Here is a 19119-nt window from a genome sequence, read left to right as displayed (position 1 = left end):
AACTGAAGCTGTATCAGGAGAAGTTCAGATTGGACATTAGGAGAAGGTTCTTCACTGGGAGGGTGGCTGTTCACTGGAACAGGCTCCCCATGGAAGTGGTCACAGCACCAACCCTGTCAGAGTTCAAGTAGCATCTAGACGCTGCTCTTAGATATATGGTTTAGCTTTAGGTAGTCCTGCGAGGAGCAGGGAGTGGGACTCGATGATCCTTATGGGTCCTTTCGAACTTGAGATATTCTATGAAAACCATCAGCAGGATCTTGCAAGTTTTGTGGATAGTTATATGTTTGGTTTTTTTTCTTGGCAGTGGTGTTTGCTAAACTCTGTGATAGTCCACATACCATTTTGAAATGTGGTGAATGTACCGCTGATTGATACTCATATCCTCAGTTATATGGATATATTTCAAGAATTGGTTCTCTTCTGTACTTGAACAAGCTAGGAACGTGTACTGCCTGCAGGGAGAGGTGTTGCAAAGCGGCAGGCTTGATGACAGATGTCGTTAGAGCACAGAGCCTTACTAGGAGACATCCGTTCCCTGGCTTTCATGCTGCAGCATTTGTTATACTCCTGAGTCTCACGGGCTTGACACAACTGGTCAGTTAGCTGATCAACCACGTCTGTTGTATGATGGAGAGAGAGGGAAGGGAACCGTGAGTTCATGGTTTTGCCAATGTTGAACTAGGGGGGCATGAAGCTTGGAGGACCATTGACTGAGTTCTGCAAGTGATATTCATGACTTGGCTTAGTTTTTCTGATGGCAAATCTGTCACTTATTTTGTTTTTGCCATTACTGTGTTTAAATCCTGTGTACTTTAACACTGTTCAGTTGATAGTGGGAGAATAAACACGCAAAGGCCTGTGTTACATTTAAATCCAGAAATGAGAAAAAATGTAAATGTCATTACTATTACTATAACTCCACGAGCAGAAGAAATATCTAATACTCTCTGGAATGTTGATTGCCCCCACCATTTCAACAGTTGCATAGATTTGTTTGCAAGTTTACACTTTATACTGTGCTAAATGCCACCAAATGAGTTGTAAAAAGCAAAGCAAAAATTTCCATTTCTATAATTATGTTCTGGTTTATAATTATGTTTATCTCTTATACCCAAAATTAGCATTTCAGTAATTTGTATGGCTTCTTACACTGTTGCATAGCCTAAAGAGATTAAAGTAATGTTGTGAAAGACTGATAGGAAAACAAAGCCATAGTCATCTTTGCATTCAGTATTGATGGGGACAAAATCTAATGGGATTTTCTCAGTCTGGGGCCAAAATCTTGGTAAAAATGGCTAATTGTGTTTGAATTTGTCTAAACTAAATACTGAAGATGGTTCTGTTCTACATATGGACAGAAATCTGCCTCAGGTGTGGGCACAAGAAACCTATTGGTTGGATTAAATTTCTTGGCTTTGATTGTATCTCTAGCCTCCATCAAAATAAAAATCTTGCAGAGTTTATGTATCCAGGATCTGATTTTTGATTTACTGGAATATATTGGATGTACACAATTAAAATTTTGTTTAGACTCCTAGCACAAGTATAAATCGTAGGTGTGTGTCATCTGGGAAGCTTGATGCAAAGATGGGATGTGTTATTCAAACAAAGAACTCAGAACCAATGATTAAGATGAGCTGTGGCTAAGATCAGCTTTCATGCCTACTAACCTCATCTCTGAGATAAATTAAAGATTATTTTGGAATTACAGTATAATCATCTTAATAAATTCAGAAGGTGTATAACCTGGTGAAAAAATTAAGGTACATGTTCATTCATGAAGTCATAATCTTCTGTCTTAAACTGTCTTCTTGTGTAAGTGGTTGATAAACTTGAGGTTTAGATACTGCCTTGATGCTTGCTGTACCCCTAACCTAGGTAGATCTGCACTTCTAACTCTGACTCTGCAGTGGTTTGAACAGATGATACACTCCAGTTATGCGCTGTGGTCTGATGCCAAGTGACCTGTAGGTTTTTCTGAATATGTGTCAGCGTATTTTTGTGCCAGATCACAAATTGAGTAATCCAGTGCCTCTGTCATTCTTGTCACTTTCTTTGCGTTTGTTGTGACTGGCTTTTATGCACTGTAAACAGCACCAGTGAAGTTGACTGTGCTTTTTATATAGAAAAAGGGTTGCTATAAAAATGACTAGAAGATGATATGCAGCTAGGGAATGAATACCACTCATTCCCAGTGAAATGTAGTGAGTGGATGGACAGTACATAGTGCTGATAATGTCCATGTAAAAGATATACCAAGGGACGAGAGCTAGAAAGATGAAGAGTATTTTGAAAGGCAGAAGAGAATGAAGTTGAGGTCATACATTTACTGCAAAGTACCAGGGCTAAGAAGTCTTGCTTTTCCTTCCCCCTATTCGAACATGCCACTGCCACATGTGTCCTCCTGTGTTCTCAGCTTGTGTTCCTGATAGAAGCTGGCAGCTGGGGCTGGATCCACTTGCTGTAATCTATATGTTTATTACCACTTTGGATGCTGCAGGGCATCCAGCTGCTCATGCAGTAAGGTGTGAGTCTCTGCCCAGATCGCTTTTCTTAGTGTCAGCAGTGTGTGGATGCCTTGGACATACTAGGGTGCCTAAGATACCAGTAGGTGCCTACAGTTAGGCACTTGAATTGAACTTCTAATTCCTCTTGCTTGTTTTATTTCTTTGATGTGTTATATTCATGTGTGTGCATTAGATTTAATTTCTTATTGTGTTGCAGATTTATAGTAGTTTGAAATTACAGTTTCTTACTGTACTTAAAACAACTGACTGATCAGAGTTTATGGCTTATTTCTTGTTATAGTGGCAAAAAAGCTAGCCTACCTTGTATTTATCAAGCACTGTTTTTGAGATTCCTCCATTTCAACGGGAATAAGAAATCTTGAAGTTGTATCATTATTTAGTATTTATTTACTGCTGTCTAATTATAAGGGGGACATACAGATTTTCCTTTGTCTTCAATCAAAAGGAACATACGTCCTTCTCTGTTATGTATGTATGTATGTAGGAACTGCAGTGGTCTCCTCAGATTCTGATTTTGCAGTGTGTGTGTGTGCTCATGTGTGTGTAATTTTTTCCCGCAGATTTCAGTTTTTATTCGTGTGCTGTAGTGAAATGTCTATTCAAGCAAATAAAATGTCCCCGTCTATGCTTTTCTCGTCCAGTCATGAGAATTAATATCACATTGTTTCTCAGGAATTACAGATACATAGAATCTTACAAGAGGTCATGAATCTTGAAATGATGATAGTTTTCATTGCAATCAAGTTGATGTCCAGGGTCCAAATGCGATAACTTTAGGCAGAGTAAAAGTCATCTCTTTGAAAGAAAAGTTGGAGGTTTTGTAAGGCAATTCTTTTAACAGATAAGTAACGAGGAGAGGGAAGGGAAGAAAGCTTTCTGACATCTTGCTTGTTTAATCATTTGTGTTGCTTTAAACACGTGAGTAATATGTGAGAGAAGCTCACGTTTGAATTAAATTTAGGCAGTGATCAGTTGTGGTGTGTTGACTGGTTTTGGGGTTGGATAGTTGGTTTGTTTGTTTTGTGCTGTGCTTTTTTTTTTCCTCAGCACTGAGAAAACTAAATTCTAACACAATATGAATAGGATAACAATTAACTGTTGTAATAGGTTTGACTAACTTTGTTCGTCAGTGCTCTTCAGTTGGCAAACTGCAACATTACAAAACAAATTATTTTTAGGTCTGCAATCTGCATATTGTTAAGCATTTCTTAAAGAAGAATAAGAAAATTTTGTTCACAAGCCTGGTATGCGATATTTAAAGTGCAGGAGGCTGTTAAATTGAATATCTTTAGCTATACAGTTGAGTCTTTTACTTTCAAATAGGTGAACATGTCATTATTGTAGAGACCTGCAGGAAAATTATCATGTTCTACAGTTACACTTTTTGACTGATTCCTTGTTTTGTTTTATTTCTGCTTAGTTTGCTATGTATTATTTAATGGAAGAGCATTAATTTTCAGTTTCAATTTTAACCTTAGGGTAAGAATTTTATGTCCTTCACCTGGTGAGTCTGAGATACAGAAGAAAAGTCAGTGTATCAGAAAAAAGGAAAGACAGAACTGTGAACCTTTAAACATTGTATTCTTAATTCACCTTAGCTCACAGAGTGTACCACCTGGCAAGACGAGGACCAGGACCAAACTGAGGGATTTTTTTGTTGTTGTTTTTCCTTCCTGATGTTAGCCAGCTTAACACTTTTCAAAGCCCAGTTGCTGTGGTACCTTTCCTGTGTGATTTATGCATCTCCAGGATTGCTCTTAAGTTTTTTCCATAAGTGTCGTTGTTGAAGAAGCATTTGCAAAGAGTAGCACAGGTGCTATTTTATTTTTTTCATTCATTTTTAAGCTAAGAGGGTTTTGTGAGCCATTTGTTGCCCTGCTAAGCAGTCCAGACAGGTACATTGCCCTTTTAGCTGGTCTTTTGGCTCAACATCCTTTGTGGTTACTGACGGGGAACACGGAGAAGAGTGCAGTGGCAGATGGCACAATGTGTCTTCTGCACTGCTGTGTGTTCACATGATGGTAGGTGCAATGATGGGAAACAGCTCCTATGTTTCTCATTTGATTTCAGATCGGAATCATCTGCTGATCTCGGGACAAGCAGATTACTGTGGTTAAGCGGCAAGCATTTGTCAGACTACAGGGAAGATCTTTGTGTATATTGTAGTCATGTGCTCTGCTCTTCGTTCTTCAGTCTGTCTTCTTCTTGGTATCTGTGTTAAAGCTTAAAGTTTAAACTGTTGCATACTTCTTGTATATTGAGAAAGTGAAGCAATGTCCGCATGAATAATTTCACTATTTTATTATCACTATAAAAAATATTTTTACATGACAAAGGACATGTTGATAAGTGAAGTCCCTAATTTCTCCAAATAAATCTCATAAGAGCAACTACTTTCTTTCCTTGCTTTTGCCTTTCATTGCTATAGTGATAGTAATAAACATACCTTTAGAGATACAGAAGGCAAAGACATGCACGAGAAGGTGATTAACAGCAGTAGCTGGCATTTCAAAGGAGGCTACTTAAAAAGATAAACAGACTGGTAGAAAGGCCACTGTTCAAGATCATTGCTGAAATGAAGCCAAGAGTTCAAAGGACTTTTATTCCCCGTTTTAGTGTTAAATTAAATGTTATTGACCTTCTTTTTCAAAGATTTTCTGGGGGGAAAGACAGAAAGGATTATTTATTTGTATTAAAAAAAAAAAAGAAAATAGTTTGAAAACTAAAACCACCTTTGACATAGAAGCTGATAGTTTCACTGGCAAAATTCAGCCTGAAGTTTACTCTTGCCAGAAACCCCCTGGAAATACAAGTGGGTGTGTTCTGCTTGAGTAATCACATGTAAATGCAGAAGTGCCAGCAGCACTGTAATAATGACTGTGGTGTCTTTGAAGGCCCTCTGAAGCTTATGTTCAAAGACACTCTTAAATAATTAAATCTTTTTTTTTTTTTTCCCAATTTACATGGAATATGTAATGACATCCCCCAAGTACTAGATTCTTTCCCTTTTCTTTCTCATGCAAAGAATAAATAGAGTAGTTTAATTAAGACACTGCTTGCTAAACTGTGTAGTAAAGTAGGGTGATGAAAGAGCAGGTTCAGGTGTTTTTTTGTTGTGACCATCAGTAACCTTTTTGTAACACAGAAGTAACAGCTTGAAAAACCTAGGTACCTCTGGGGTGATTTTAGAAGGCTGGCTTTCCCTTTGCAAATAAAGGGAGGCAATTTTGTCCGCTTTGATGTGCCCTCTGTCTCCAGGCAGTTCACTCTGTGACCATTTATTTAGTCCTCTCCTCCTTGTAAGACTGGCTGCTCAGATGGCTGTAGGTGGTTTTAATCTTTTCTTATTGTTGTTGTTTTTGGCAGATACTGAGCATCTGTATACAGCAGTGTTTGAAGAGATCTGTGGGCGTTTTGGAAAGACCTATACCTGGGACGTGAAATCCTTGGTCATGGGTAAAAAAGCCCTAGAAGGGGCACAGATTATTCGAGATGTTCTAGATCTTCCAATAACCAAAGAAGAGTTATTACATGAAAGTAAAATGAAGCAGGAGAAGATATTCCCTACTGCTGAGTTGATGCCAGGTATGTTTCTCTTCAGTATTTATAAACTGTTTATGAAATTATTTAATTGCTAACCAAGGCAGAAGTTTTTAATCTGCCCTACACAGAACAGTTTCTTTTACAGATTCAGTTTCATCGCTCTTGTTTTAGCAAGTTTTACTCAATTCTACCTGTTATTTACCTGTTAAAGTGTACTGAAACCTTTTTTTTTTTCTTGTTTACTTGAAGAACAGCTTTTTTTCTATGTTTTAAAAGAAGAAGAAAGACTAGGTAAATGTGCATTAATTCTGTTTTGTAAACTAAATGTTCTTTGTAACTCTTGTTGGCAGCTGTGTAACTCAGCAAGTTAATTTTCTGTGGCTATGAGTGCAGTCTGACTTTGTTCAGCACAAGTATGCTTTTTAAATGTGCAGGCAAGTGTATGAGCCCATAGATTCTTTCAGCTGGGATTAATCTCGCCTAACCTGAACACTGAAACTGAAGCATGGCATCTGAGCCAGCTGTTTGTCAATGGAGAGGGAGGTTTTCTCACGTTATTCTAAGACAGGTAAGTTTCATCACCTGCTGAAGATACATGTCTTTTTCCAGTGACTGGGGAGGAAGCCCGAATGAGTAGCTTAAACCAGGTACCTCAACGTAAGCAAGAGGATGAATCTTAATCAGTGATGTGAACTCAAGCTTTTGTATTCTGTTACATTTACGTCTGAAATGCATAGAGAAGAATCCTCAGCCATGCAAGACAAGCGATACCTAAAGCTAGGTTTACTGCTAACTTAAACAGAGTTGCAGAAAGGTGATGGAACAGATTAGCTGAAGAACACATGAAGTTTTGTGCTGTTCCTGCCATTGCTGAAGCTGGGCTATTGCACATGAAACAAGTAGAATTCTTACTGGGATAAGCAAGTAAATATTTTTATCACCAGCAGAATTGTTCAACTGATTATCTCTTCAGTTCATCTAAATACATGTGATAACTTTCTTCAGGCTGTTTTCTAAAGCGGACTTGGTGTGAACTTAAATACTTTATTGTGAGGACCAAAGGCAGCCTTAGTCACTGAAGTAATGAGATCTGTGCTTTACTTGGTAGCAGCATATGAGATACAAGCTGAATTGCCATGAATTTTGAGAAAATTGGGTTGACGTCAGCTAATAATCTAGAAAGAAGTGTCTCCGGCTACTTACTATTTAGTTTATTTAAAGACTGACCTGTTCTTCAGCCTGATAACCAGATTTTTTGAATCTGATGCTTTTCCTTTGTCATTTTATATCTTCTAAAGATATTTATTGATGCAATCTTTGTGGATTTATTCTACAGCCTCTTAATGTTCTTTAATTCAGAATGGACTTCATGCAGGTGTTGTGTAAGATGTAAGACTGATGGCATTTTGAGTTTACAATATTCTCTGACTAAGCTGATCTTTCAGATAGTTACAGGTAAATACAGGAAAGTGAAAGTTAGTTGTCATATTTATTAATGGCGTAAGATGACTCTGACATGCTGAGTCTCTGGCCATCTTTTGACAATTAATAGCTGAAGTTCTATTTTTCTATCAGTTTCTACAGTTTTTCCAAAAAATAAGATTCAGTTTTGGTTTGGTGGAGAGCATTGCTGAATGATGACCAATGATGATGATTGAAAAAGTGAATCAGTCCAAACAGCACTTGTTTCTGGATATAGAATGAGCTCTGTATTTTTTTCTTGAACAGTTCCATCCAACCAGCAGTCTAGTTTGTTTAGCTATTGTTTCCTTGATTCATGTTGCCTTTGATTCATGTGCCCTTAGTGGTTAAACAGACTTTCTACCATATAATCTTTTCCTTGCCGTTATTGTTCTAACGGTAGGAAACTCTAGTGAGTCCATGCTGGGCTCAGTGAGCCTGTCACCCCTACAGAACAGTCAATTTGCTGCAAAGTTGGAATCCTGCTGTCTGTTTGGCTGATTTTAAACATCTGGCCCTTGCATTAAGTCCTAAAGGATTGTAACCCAAAAGTGCTTTTATTAGGACATCAGCTACACAGTTGTCAAAGGTGCTAAATTGTGTAAAATTTATTACTTTATATTTTTTCTATGGCCATGCATGTTTCAGTATGTCCAGATTAAAATGAGATTATTGATTTTGTGAACTAAGAGTCTCTGCCGCCAGAAGGATCTCTGGTACTTTTTAGAGAGCAATAAGATGAGAAGATATAATTCTTTATTAATAGCATCATAGAACCATAAAATGCTTTGGGTTGGAAGGGACCTTTAGAGGTCATCTAGCCCAACTCACCTGCAGTGAGCAGGGACGTCTTCAACTAGATGAGGTTGCTCAGAGCCCTGTCCAACCTGGCCTTGAATGTTTCCAGGGATTGGGCCTCCACTGTCTCCCTAGGCAACCCGTTCCAGTGTTTCACACCCTCATAGTAAAAAATTTCTTCCTTATATCTAGTCTAAATCTACCCTCCCTTAGCTTAAAGGTATTGTCCTATTACAGCCGGCCTTGCTGAAAAGATTTTCCCCTTCTTTTCTATAGGCCCCCTTCAGGTACTGAAAGGCTGCTATAAGGTCTCCCTGCAGCCTTCTCTTCTTCAGGCTGAACACCCCCAACTCTCTCAGCCTTTCCTCACTGGAGAGGTGTTCCATCCCCCTGATAATCATTGTGACCCTCCTCTGGACCCGCTTGAACAGGTCCATGTCCTTCCTGTGCTGAGGGCTCCAGAGATGGATGCAGTACTCCAGGTGATGTCTCACCAAAACAGAGTAGAGCAGCAGAATCACCTCCCTCGACCTGCTGGCCATGTTTTTTTTTATGCAGCCTGGTATATGGTTGTCCTTCTGGACTGTGAGCATATGTTGTGGGCTCACGTTCAGCTTTTTACACACCACTACCCCCAAGTCCTTCTCAGCAGGGCTGCTCTCAATCCCCTCATCCCCCAGCCTGTATTGATACCAAGGGTTGCCTGACCCAGGTGAAGAATCTTGCACTTGGCCTTGTTGAACTTGCCCGAGGACTGGAGAAAGGCCAGTGTCACTCCAATCTTCAAAAAGGGCAGGAAGGAGGACCCAGGGAACTACAGGCCGGTCAGCCTCACCTCCATCCCGGGAAAGGTGATGGAGCAGCTTATCCTGGAGGCCATCATGAAGCAAGTGGAAGAAAAGAAGGTTATCAGGAGTAGTCAGCATGGATTCACCAAGGGGAAATCATGCCTGACCAATCTAATAGCTTTCTACGATGACATGACTGGCTGGGTAGACGAAGGGAGAGCCGTGGATGTTGTCTACCTGGACTTCAGCAAGGCTTTCAACACTGTCTCCCATAACATCCTCCTAGGGAAGCTGAGGAAGTGTGGGCTGGACGAGTGGTCGGTGAAGTGGATAGAGAACTGGCTGAATGGCAGAACTCAGAGGGTTGTCATCAGCGGCTCTGAGTCTAGTTTGAGGCTGGTAACAAGTGGTCTCCCCCAGGGGTCAGTACTGGGCCCAGTCTTGTTGAACTTCTTCATCAACGACCTGGATGAAGAGTTGGAATGTACCCTCAGCAAGTTTGCTGATGACACCAAACTGGGAGGTGTGGTAGACACACCGGAAGGCTGTGCTGCCATTCAGCGTGACCTGGATAGGCTGGAAAGTTGGGCAGAGAGGAACCTGATGAGGTTCAACAAAAGCAAGTGCAGGGTCCTGCACCTGGGGAGGAACAACCTCATGCACCAGTACAGGCTTGGGACGGACCTGCTGGAGTGCAACTCTGCGGAGAGGGACCTGGGTGTCCTGGTGGACGACAGGTTAACCATGAGGCAGCAGTGTGCCCTGGCTGCCAAGAAAGCCAATGGGATCCTGGGGTGCATCAAGAAGAGTGTGGCCAGCAGGACGAGGGAGGTTCTCCTTCCCCTCTACACTGCCCTGGTGAGGCCTCATCTGGAGTACTGTGTCCAGTTCTGGGCTCCCCAATTCAAGAAAGATGAAGAGCTACTGGAGAGAGTCCAGCGGAGGGCTACAGGGATGGTGAGGGGACTGGAACATCTCCCCTACGAGGAGAGACTGAGGGAACTGGGCTTGTTTAGCCTGAAGAAGAGAAGGCTGCGAGGGGACCTAATAAATGCTTACAAATATCTGAAGGGTGGGTGTCAGGAGGATGGGGCCAAGCTCTTTTCAGTGGTGCCCAGTGACAGGACAAGGGGCAATGGGCACAAATTGAGGCACAGGAAGTTCCGTCTGAACATGAGGAAGAACTTCTTCCCTCTGAGGGTGACGGAGCACTGGAACAGGCTGCCCAGGGAGGTTGTGGAGTCTCCTTCTCTGGAGATATTCAAGACCCGCCTGGACAACGTCCTGTGCAGCCTGCTGTAGGTGACCCTGCTTCGGCAGGGGGGTTGGACTAGATGACCCACAGAGGTCCCTTCCAACCCCTACTATTCTGTGATTCTGTGATTCTGTAACCTCATGAGATTAAAACAGGCCCACTTCTCAAGCTTGTCCAGGTCCCCTGTGGATGCCATCCCATCCTTCTGGTGTGTCAACTGGACCACTCAGCTTGGTGTCATCTGCAAACATGCTGAGGGTGCACTCGATCTCGCTGAGTCGTTAATGAAAATATTAAAGAGCACGGGTCCCACTATGGACCCCTGAGGGACACTGCTTGTCATTGGCATCCATTTGGACATCGAGCTGTTGACCATTACCCTCTTGCTGCAACCTTCCAAACAATCCCATATCCGCTGAACAGTCCACCCGTCAAATCCATATCTCTCCAATTTAGAGAGAAGGATGTTGTAGGGGACTGTGTCCAAGGCTTTACACAAGTCCAGATGGATCACATCCATAGCTCTTCCCTTGTCCACTGATGTAGTCACTCCATCATAGAAGGCCACTAGGTTGATCAGGCAGGACTTGCCCTTGGTGAAGCCATGCTGGCTGTCTCGAATCACCTCCCTCTCCTCCTTGTGCCTTAGCATAGCTTCTAGGAGTACCTGTTCCATGCTCTTCCCAGGCATGTAGGTAAACCTGACACGTCGGTAGTTCCCAGGGTCCTCCTTCCTACCCTTTTTAAAAATGGGCACCATGTTTCCATTTTTCATGTCACCAGGGACTTCACTCGACTGTCATGATTTTTCAAATATGATGGAATCTGGCTTGTCAACTACATCAGCCAATTCCTTCAGGACTCTGGGGTGCATCTTGTCAGGTCACATAGACTTCTGTATGTTCAGGTTCCTCAGGTGGTCTCGAAGCTGGTCTTCCCTTACAGTGGGAAAGACTTTGCACCTCTGGTCTCCATCTTGCAGTCCATCGACTCTGGAGGGCAGAGGAGAGAGGTTGCCAGTGAAGACTAAGGCAAGAAATAGACAATTACCTTCCAAAATGAGGAGTAGGTTATTAGTTTCCACCTCCATTTTTGTAGCCCAGTGAAAGGGTAACATGCCATTGCAGACAGCATTTTTAAGCAATGTCTCAGAATAAAAAAGATGGATCTGAGAGTTGTGTTTCCATAGTGTCAAGAGATTCAGAAATAGAATAAATAGACTATTTCAGTTGGAAGGGACGTACAATAATCATCTAGCCAAACTGCCTGACAATTCAGGACTGACCAAGCTAAAGCATTTATGGCAATTACACCAGATGGTGGATAGTCCCACCTCTGTCACGCTGTCACCTTCACAGCAGCGGTGCTGGCTTTGCTTGAAGATTGAGAGCAGAAGTAGGTAATGTATAGTACGGTGCTGGTGGGCTTGCAACTGTTGTAGCACACCAGACTACATAAAAAATGGATTTTAATCACTAAGTGAACAGACAGCTGCTTCTTGTTCTAAGTGAGATTGTTTTATTTTTTTTCTTTGTTGGGTGTTTTTAGTGTTCAGAGGCTGCTGAGGTTTTTACCATAGAATTGCTTTTATGAACTTAAATGATTATCATCAAATTGGCTAGAAATCCAGTTGACTTGACAAAGCTCTTAGTGGTAATGTTAGTTTTTCTTTGATTAAAGAGAATGATGAAAACTTGAAAAGCTTTAAGTTTGGTCTGATATCACATTCAGTGTCGGAACTGTAAATGACTTTGAAAAAGAGGAGTAGTCTTTTCATACAGAGGCTATATTTATCCTTAAGATTTCGGTTTGTGCACAATTGGACATAAATCATCAAGACATGCATAATGCATGTACACAGTTAATTTAAACAATGCATGGAGCGCTTTGGCTTCCATTAGTCTTTTTCTCAGCAGTAAATCTTTTCTTCCAAAAACTCACTGAATGCTCTCGGACAGCTTGTTTTGTGTAACATTACAGCAAAATGAAGTAGACTTGAATACGAGTGTTTAAAGGACCTTGATTTTGGTGCCCCAGAGGTCAAGTGTCCTCTGTTCTTGTGCTGTTAGTGTGAGTAGAAAGCTAACTGTGTCTATGCAGTGGTGAATGAAGAGCAATACTCTGACAGATATATTTGAAGATCTTGGAAGGAGTGCTGAAAGTGTGGAAAAAAACTATGAAGTTGTATTTGGGCTCATAATTTGTGTGCAAGCTACACGAAGAAAGAGCATGGTGACCAGCATAGTTCTTCCAATGGAAATTTCAGTGCACAGGGTAGAAGTCTGTTTTGATCAAGACAGTGTTCTCTAAAAAAATCTGTATGTTGTTTCTTGTGCAGAATATGCTGAATTTCAGCTACAATACTTACCAAGTATAATTCTATTAGCACGGATGTGTGCATGTAGGTATGCATACATAGTGTGGATGAGCTCCAAGTGTACAGCAGGGAAAGAGAAAGAAAACATGCACATACACTGGTGAAGGAAAAGGGAAACAGTATAAAAGAGGTAGCAGATTAATAGACTAGTCAAACATGATACAAAAAGCAAAACAAAAATTAGTATTTTTTGGATGAGAGTATCTCAAAGTAATTAAATAAATTAATAACACCCCCCCCCCCCCCGAAAACTCAAGCATATATAGCTACAATGAAATATACACAGGAAGAGGTTTGGTTGCCCATGAAATATAGGGGGTTTTCTTCATTAAAAATGTTTCAATACCCTACCCCATTTTTTGAGAAAATACGTTTCTTATCAAAAAGTTCAGGGACAGAGTTATTCCTTTGACTTATAATTACAGTTGACAATAAAATAAATGTAACTAATAGTATTCGTGATTAAATTGTGAGATGATAGTGTTCTGTATAGCTTATTGAATTAAGGAGAATGAGTATTTTTTCAACAATTAAAATTAGCTGGAGACCAAATTACTTACTGCAATTACAAAATACAGAGAAAAAATAAGAATAGCACAGGAATTTAACTGGAAAAATAATCAAATAACGAGTAACTAACTGGGAAGGGAGATAAGACACTTTAGTAAGTAAAACATTGTAAATAGTTCACGTTTTCTAAAGTATTTCTGTAGTCCCCAAAACTATGCCAAAGGATACACAGCAGTTGTAGATAGCAGTAATGTTGTTACTATAAACATTGTGATTTGAGGCCTGTGTGAGAGAAGGTTTTGAATGTGAAGTAATATCTTTTGTTAAACTAATTGAACTGTGGATAAGCTTTTGGACATAGAAAGTCATCTTCATATCAGTTTTAAAATATCCATTTGCTATTTGCAATATATATCTATTTGCTATTTGCTACTTTCTGAAAAAGCAATTATGAATACGAAGACACAAAATGATTATTTTAAGTCTATCTAAAGCTTTTCATCATTTCCGTACATGTAGCCTTTAGCTTTCTGTAGTAGGTTAGCTTGAACATTAACTTGAATCTGAAAATGAACAGTCAGAATCTATGGGAATTCCACAGTATAATCTGATTTCGTTGGCTACTTGCATTTAATTAGTATAAGGAATATGCTGTATTCATGGTGGTTGGGTTGGGTTGGGTTTTTTCGGTATTTACTATCTTGAACTACAGTAATCCTAAGTTACACTATTTCTATAACTATTAGATCACTGACACTAATTGTTTGAATAAGGACAATACTCATTTGGAAGAACAGAAGATATTAATATATGTGATGTCTCTGTGTTCCAGCTTGCTCAAAATGTTCTTAAAGTGATTAACACAGTAGGCTAAATTAGTTGGAAACTATCAAGGAATATTATCTATGATGGTTGATGCACAACTGAAATCCCTGTGAGCTTTTCGGGTTTCGTTTGAGCGTCGGAAAAATGGGGATGTGTCTGCTAAATGTCCTTCCTAGCAGAACATATTTGCTTTCAAATAATAAATTTTAAAAAAGACATAACACACATACACACATTGTCTTCTTTATTGCCCACTGATTTCCTGTTTCTCTTCCTGGGAATGCATAATGCTTAAAATACTATTAACTAGAAATTGTATGTAATTAGTACCTAGGTAGCACCCAAGGAAGGACTAAAGAGATGCAAGAAAGAGATGCTACACTCTGATGTTCATGAAAGAATTTGCCATTGAAAATGCCATTGTTTGTTTATTTGAGGCCTGCTCGGCCAGGTAGGAGGAGCTCCTGTAATGTAGTTTTGAAGCTTAACTTTCATAAAAGCTACCTTGTAAATTTTGGGATACTAACTTCTTGTGGTCCTATTCATAGTGTATGCTTTTACTTAAGAGAAGGCCTTGGGGAGTTCCATTCATTTTTTTAAGGGCTTTTTTGTACATAGCTTATGTTCATCTTTTTAGAATTGAAACAGACATTAGAAGAGACAGTGGGATTTTGTCTGTATAGACCTGGGCGTGTATGTGACCTTGTTCCTGCACGCTCTACTGGCAGTACAAAAGCCAGCTGTATTCCTGAAGCTATAAGACTGTAGGACTTTGTCTGTGCTTATAAGACCATCAAACAGTGGATTTTCAGGTTAAGGTACTGGCAGAGTTTAGAGTGTGATTATCTGCCTGATGGTGTAGTTATGCCTTCAAATGAATCGTCTGGAAGTGGAAATATGAACACCAGAAGTCATTCAACTGGTGAACAGAGGAAACTGAAATTACGGTTCAGTGCTGAAGTGGCATGAATAATCATCTTCCCTATCTCATATGTTTGCCCAGTTTATGATGGAGATCACATTTTTTTCTATCTTGAAAAGCATTCTTACAGTCTGCTATAACATGTTCATAGAAAATTCAATTTAGGAAAGGAGAAAAATAAAAAATCCTTTGCAAGACAAAAGTTTGGTTGGAGACATTAGAAAAAAAAGAGATTTATATTATCTCCTTATTTGTCTGGAGGCATTTCACAAGAAATAGGTCTGAATCTGGAGTTACAGAAGTGATTTAAGTTAAGAACAGTGTTCTGTTCAGTGATAGATGAACACAGGAAAAGGGATGCTATGAAAATAAAAAATTATATTAAATAAAATGTAGCGAAACTTTGTGTTGTTCACCATTCTGAAGTATTCTGTATTACACAGAACTCATGTTGGTATAATGCTAAAAGGAAAATAAAATTTCCCTTTGTTTTGCATCAGTTTGAATTAGCTCTCAGGAGTTATGTCTTGTTAATTTTCACTTCATTTGAATAATGCTGTTTAATTATGAAATATAGCTGAAAAAAATTATGTAGAAAACACTATTTTAGTAGCGTATAAATAATTAGATAGGGACTATTGTTAGATCATTTTAACATAGCGTTATTTGGTTTCCTGAACTCTTGCTGTACATGTTTGTATTAGTCAATGAAAAGGAAAATGCGACAGTTAGCCCAAGGGTTTTGTCCAGTCTAAGTCTTAATTTTACTTTGTCAGTCGATCCAATGTATTAGTCACCATGGTTTCAGCTGAATCTGAAGAGAACAAACACCATGCTGGGAGTGTAACAAAGGAATAATACTACCTTTAAAAAAAAAAAAAAATATATATATATATATATATAGGGTTTTTGCAACTTTCAGAACAAAAGTGCTGATCTCTTCCTTTAAAATGCATCTGTGCTCTCAGAAGAAAAAATTGCTTTCTGTTAGTTAGTTTTATTTTTCTTTACTCAAAGTTGTTAATTTCATTGATATTGGTGATTAATAAGGTTTTAAAGACGCTAATGTTTAAAGTTGATCCTTCTTCTTTTCAGCTTCTGTAACTAAATTCAATTTACAATTCTTTTCACCTATTTTTCTTTCCAATAGTCACCAGTATTTATCTATTATATGTATGATACAGTAGGCTTCTGTGTCTGTTCTAAAACTTAATATTTAAAGAGATGGAGGAAAAAAACAGTATTTACCTTTTTGATTATTTGAAATGAAAGAGTACATTTAGAAACAAAGCATAGCAGTGTGGGATATTTATTCCTCACTTTTTTATGTTTACTTGAAGAATTTATGTTGTACTGCCTGTTACTGTGCGTCTACCACATTAGGAGTGTATCTTTATGCTGGAATAATAGAGACCCTAATTTCTTTTGATCTTTCTTTATTTTCTGTTTTTGATCAAAGATGCTAAAAGAAAACCAAAAGAAGAACAAAGAAAAAGGAAGGAAAAAAAAAAAAAAAAGAACTTGCTGCATGTGGCTTTCAGGTAGGGAGGGGTGGAGGATGATCCCAGGAAGCCTAGCAGATAAGTCCCTCTTTGGTGGATGGGCCTTGATCCTTTACGTGGTAGCTACAAGTAAGTTAGAAGTTAACAAGTTTGCAGGAATACTTCTTCATAGCCATTGAGTTTTTAGCTGGTTGTTTTTGATGTAACTGAAGTCTTCATTTGATTGAAAAATCTGTGTAGCTATAAAGGATATAATGACAAAGTATGTACCAGGGGAAGTTTCTTACAGATCTTTAAAGCAGTTGTCCACTTCCCCTTCTGTTGATGTTTTCTGTAAAAAAAGGACAAGAAAGATACTGAGAAAGGTATTATCTTCCTAATGAAGAATTATATGCTGAATTAGTACAATAATTGTGTCAGTAATTTTATGTGGTAGCGAAGTGTCTGGAGTTATACTGGTGGTAACTGATCCAAACAAAAATGAATTTTGTTGATCTATAGCTTTTACAAGAAATAACAAACCTGGAATGAAAATATTTTTCAAGTGCTAGTGTCTTGAGCTTTTTAAGTTATGCTAGTTATTCTTCCATATGCAATTTAATTTTTTTTCATGCAACTGATTTTCTGCTTGTATTTTTTTCTAATCTGTTTTGCTGTATGAACACATGTGCAAATAGTCATTTTTTAAATAGCGTATTTTCATTAAAGTGCATTTTCTGAATAATGTATATCTTTGCTCTCTAGAGCTACTGGGGACAGCTGCATTTTAGCTCCCTTGTAGCGAGGGAAGCCAAAAAGAGAGAAAGCAAACGCACACACACATTTACACACCGAAACCAGGACATGTGCTGCGGGAATATAAGAGGGAACCCTGACGAAATAATCTTTCTGCAACAGTGCTTTTCTGTGACTGGCTACCTGCAATAGAAACGTGGAGTAAACATACCCTGTGACAGATGAACTGAAGCTGTGATGCAGTGGGACTGAAGAAAATTAGCTGTTTGAAAAGAGCACAGCTTCAGAGTAAACTAACTGTATCATAGCAAGGACATAGGAGAAGTCTTCTTACCTGCGTAATCTTTAGACTTCTTTATATTACTACATACACGATGTGCTAGCCTAGCGAAATATTGCAGATTATTTAGTATAAATTCATTTGAATTAATGCATTTTATTTTAAAAAAAGAGACAATCAGGTTTCTTCTTTACATTAAGAGATCTTGTACTTCTATTAATTTAATGTAGGCTTACTTCACATGTTTCAGAATGAAGACATAATCTGCATCTGGAATAAAAAGTTAACTTGTATTTAACATCATATTTCAATGAGAGGACAGAGTAGCATCATTTGGGAAAAAATGCACTTGCTTATTAGTATAACCATTTAAGGGTGCATAGGAAGGCTTTTAAACAGGTGATGCGTTGACATTAGAGGCGGAATAACACTGCTGTTGTTTCTGTCCAACTGGAAATCTAACATCACAGAAATACATGTATTTATAGTTTAGAGGCTGTCTTCAAATACAAGCAAATGTCAGTTATTAATTGGTTGGTTAGATTCTGGAGAATAGAGAATAGATCTGCAGAGGGCCACATCTACAGGTCCTACTTCCAGATAGATGGGTTAGTTAATGCACTCATTTACTGATCTACACGCTATTATCGGTAGTACTTATTATTAGTACTTATTATGAGTAATAATTATAACTTCTCAAAGTTGAGAATATGACTACACTTCGGAAAAATGTATTGCAGATAAGATTGATGTTTATAGAAATTGTCAAAATGGAGCAATTGTTAGAGATTGTTGTAGATAAATTCTGTTGTGACTTTGTAATGATCGGACATCCACACTCATTCTGCATTAGATGCTGCTAATTGTTTTGTCTGGGGGAGGTATCCAGCATTCAGAATGCTGCAGCAGAGAAGCATGGAAACCTCTACATAGGAAACTCAAAACTTGCAATGAATAATGAAGTATATTTCCCTCTTACACAGACTGCTGTATTTTCACTGTTCCCTGTGTTAACCTTCCCTGGAAGACTGGATCAGATTGAAGTTTCTACCCATTAGGTTTGAGGTGTTCATTACTCTGGTTTCACAGCATCAATAGATAAAGCTCTGGTATTAACAACTGTGACTGACATCTCCCCTCCTCTGCTTAGCGTTGCTTGCTCTAGTAATTGCAAAAGAGAGAAACGGATCTCTCTTAGAGGCTGGTTTATGCCAGTTGGATACCTGCTTCAGAAATTAAAACTATACCATTCAGTGAGAAGAGTATATTTCATTGACTTTGGGGTTTTTGTTTGGGTTATTTGTTTGTGGCTTTTTTTTTTTTTTTCCCAGGAGCATAGCTTTGTGTATAAAAGAAAATGTTCCCCTGTGCACTTTTCTCTCACTTACAGGGAGTATGAAATAATATACATAATGCTGGGGACATTGCTTAATGAGCTTCTAGTGGGTGTACTTACACAATGATGTTGAAGCCATTTTTGGCGTATTTTGAGAACGGCATCATTTGATGACAGAACGAGTATATACCTTGAGGAAAGTTCCATAATTTTTGTGTGGAGAAGGAATGTTTCAGATGTAGCAAGAATTTTCTTC

At 38.9% G+C, this 19119-nt stretch overlaps 1 protein-coding gene across 2 annotated transcripts in view; it reads left to right on the top strand.

The window, feature by feature from the left end:
• Positions 1-19119, top strand: part of PUDP (pseudouridine 5'-phosphatase) — a 77203-nt gene that overhangs the window by 21331 nt on the left and 36753 nt on the right. For both annotated transcript variants that reach the window (XR_012764722.1, XM_075428073.1), the window contains exon 2: positions 5898-6116. Coding sequence is in view for 1 of the 2 variants with exons in the window: in XM_075428073.1 (XP_075284188.1) it covers positions 5898-6116 (219 nt within the window). In the remaining variant the exon portion in view is untranslated. The remainder of the gene's footprint in view (positions 1-5897; positions 6117-19119) is intronic.

This window comes from Opisthocomus hoazin, chromosome 1, assembly GCF_030867145.1.
Source record: "Opisthocomus hoazin isolate bOpiHoa1 chromosome 1, bOpiHoa1.hap1, whole genome shotgun sequence".
NCBI lineage: Eukaryota > Metazoa > Chordata > Aves > Opisthocomiformes > Opisthocomidae > Opisthocomus > Opisthocomus hoazin.
The sequence above is the reverse complement of the archived record's forward strand: the minus strand, read 5'-3'. Positions and strand labels throughout refer to the sequence as shown.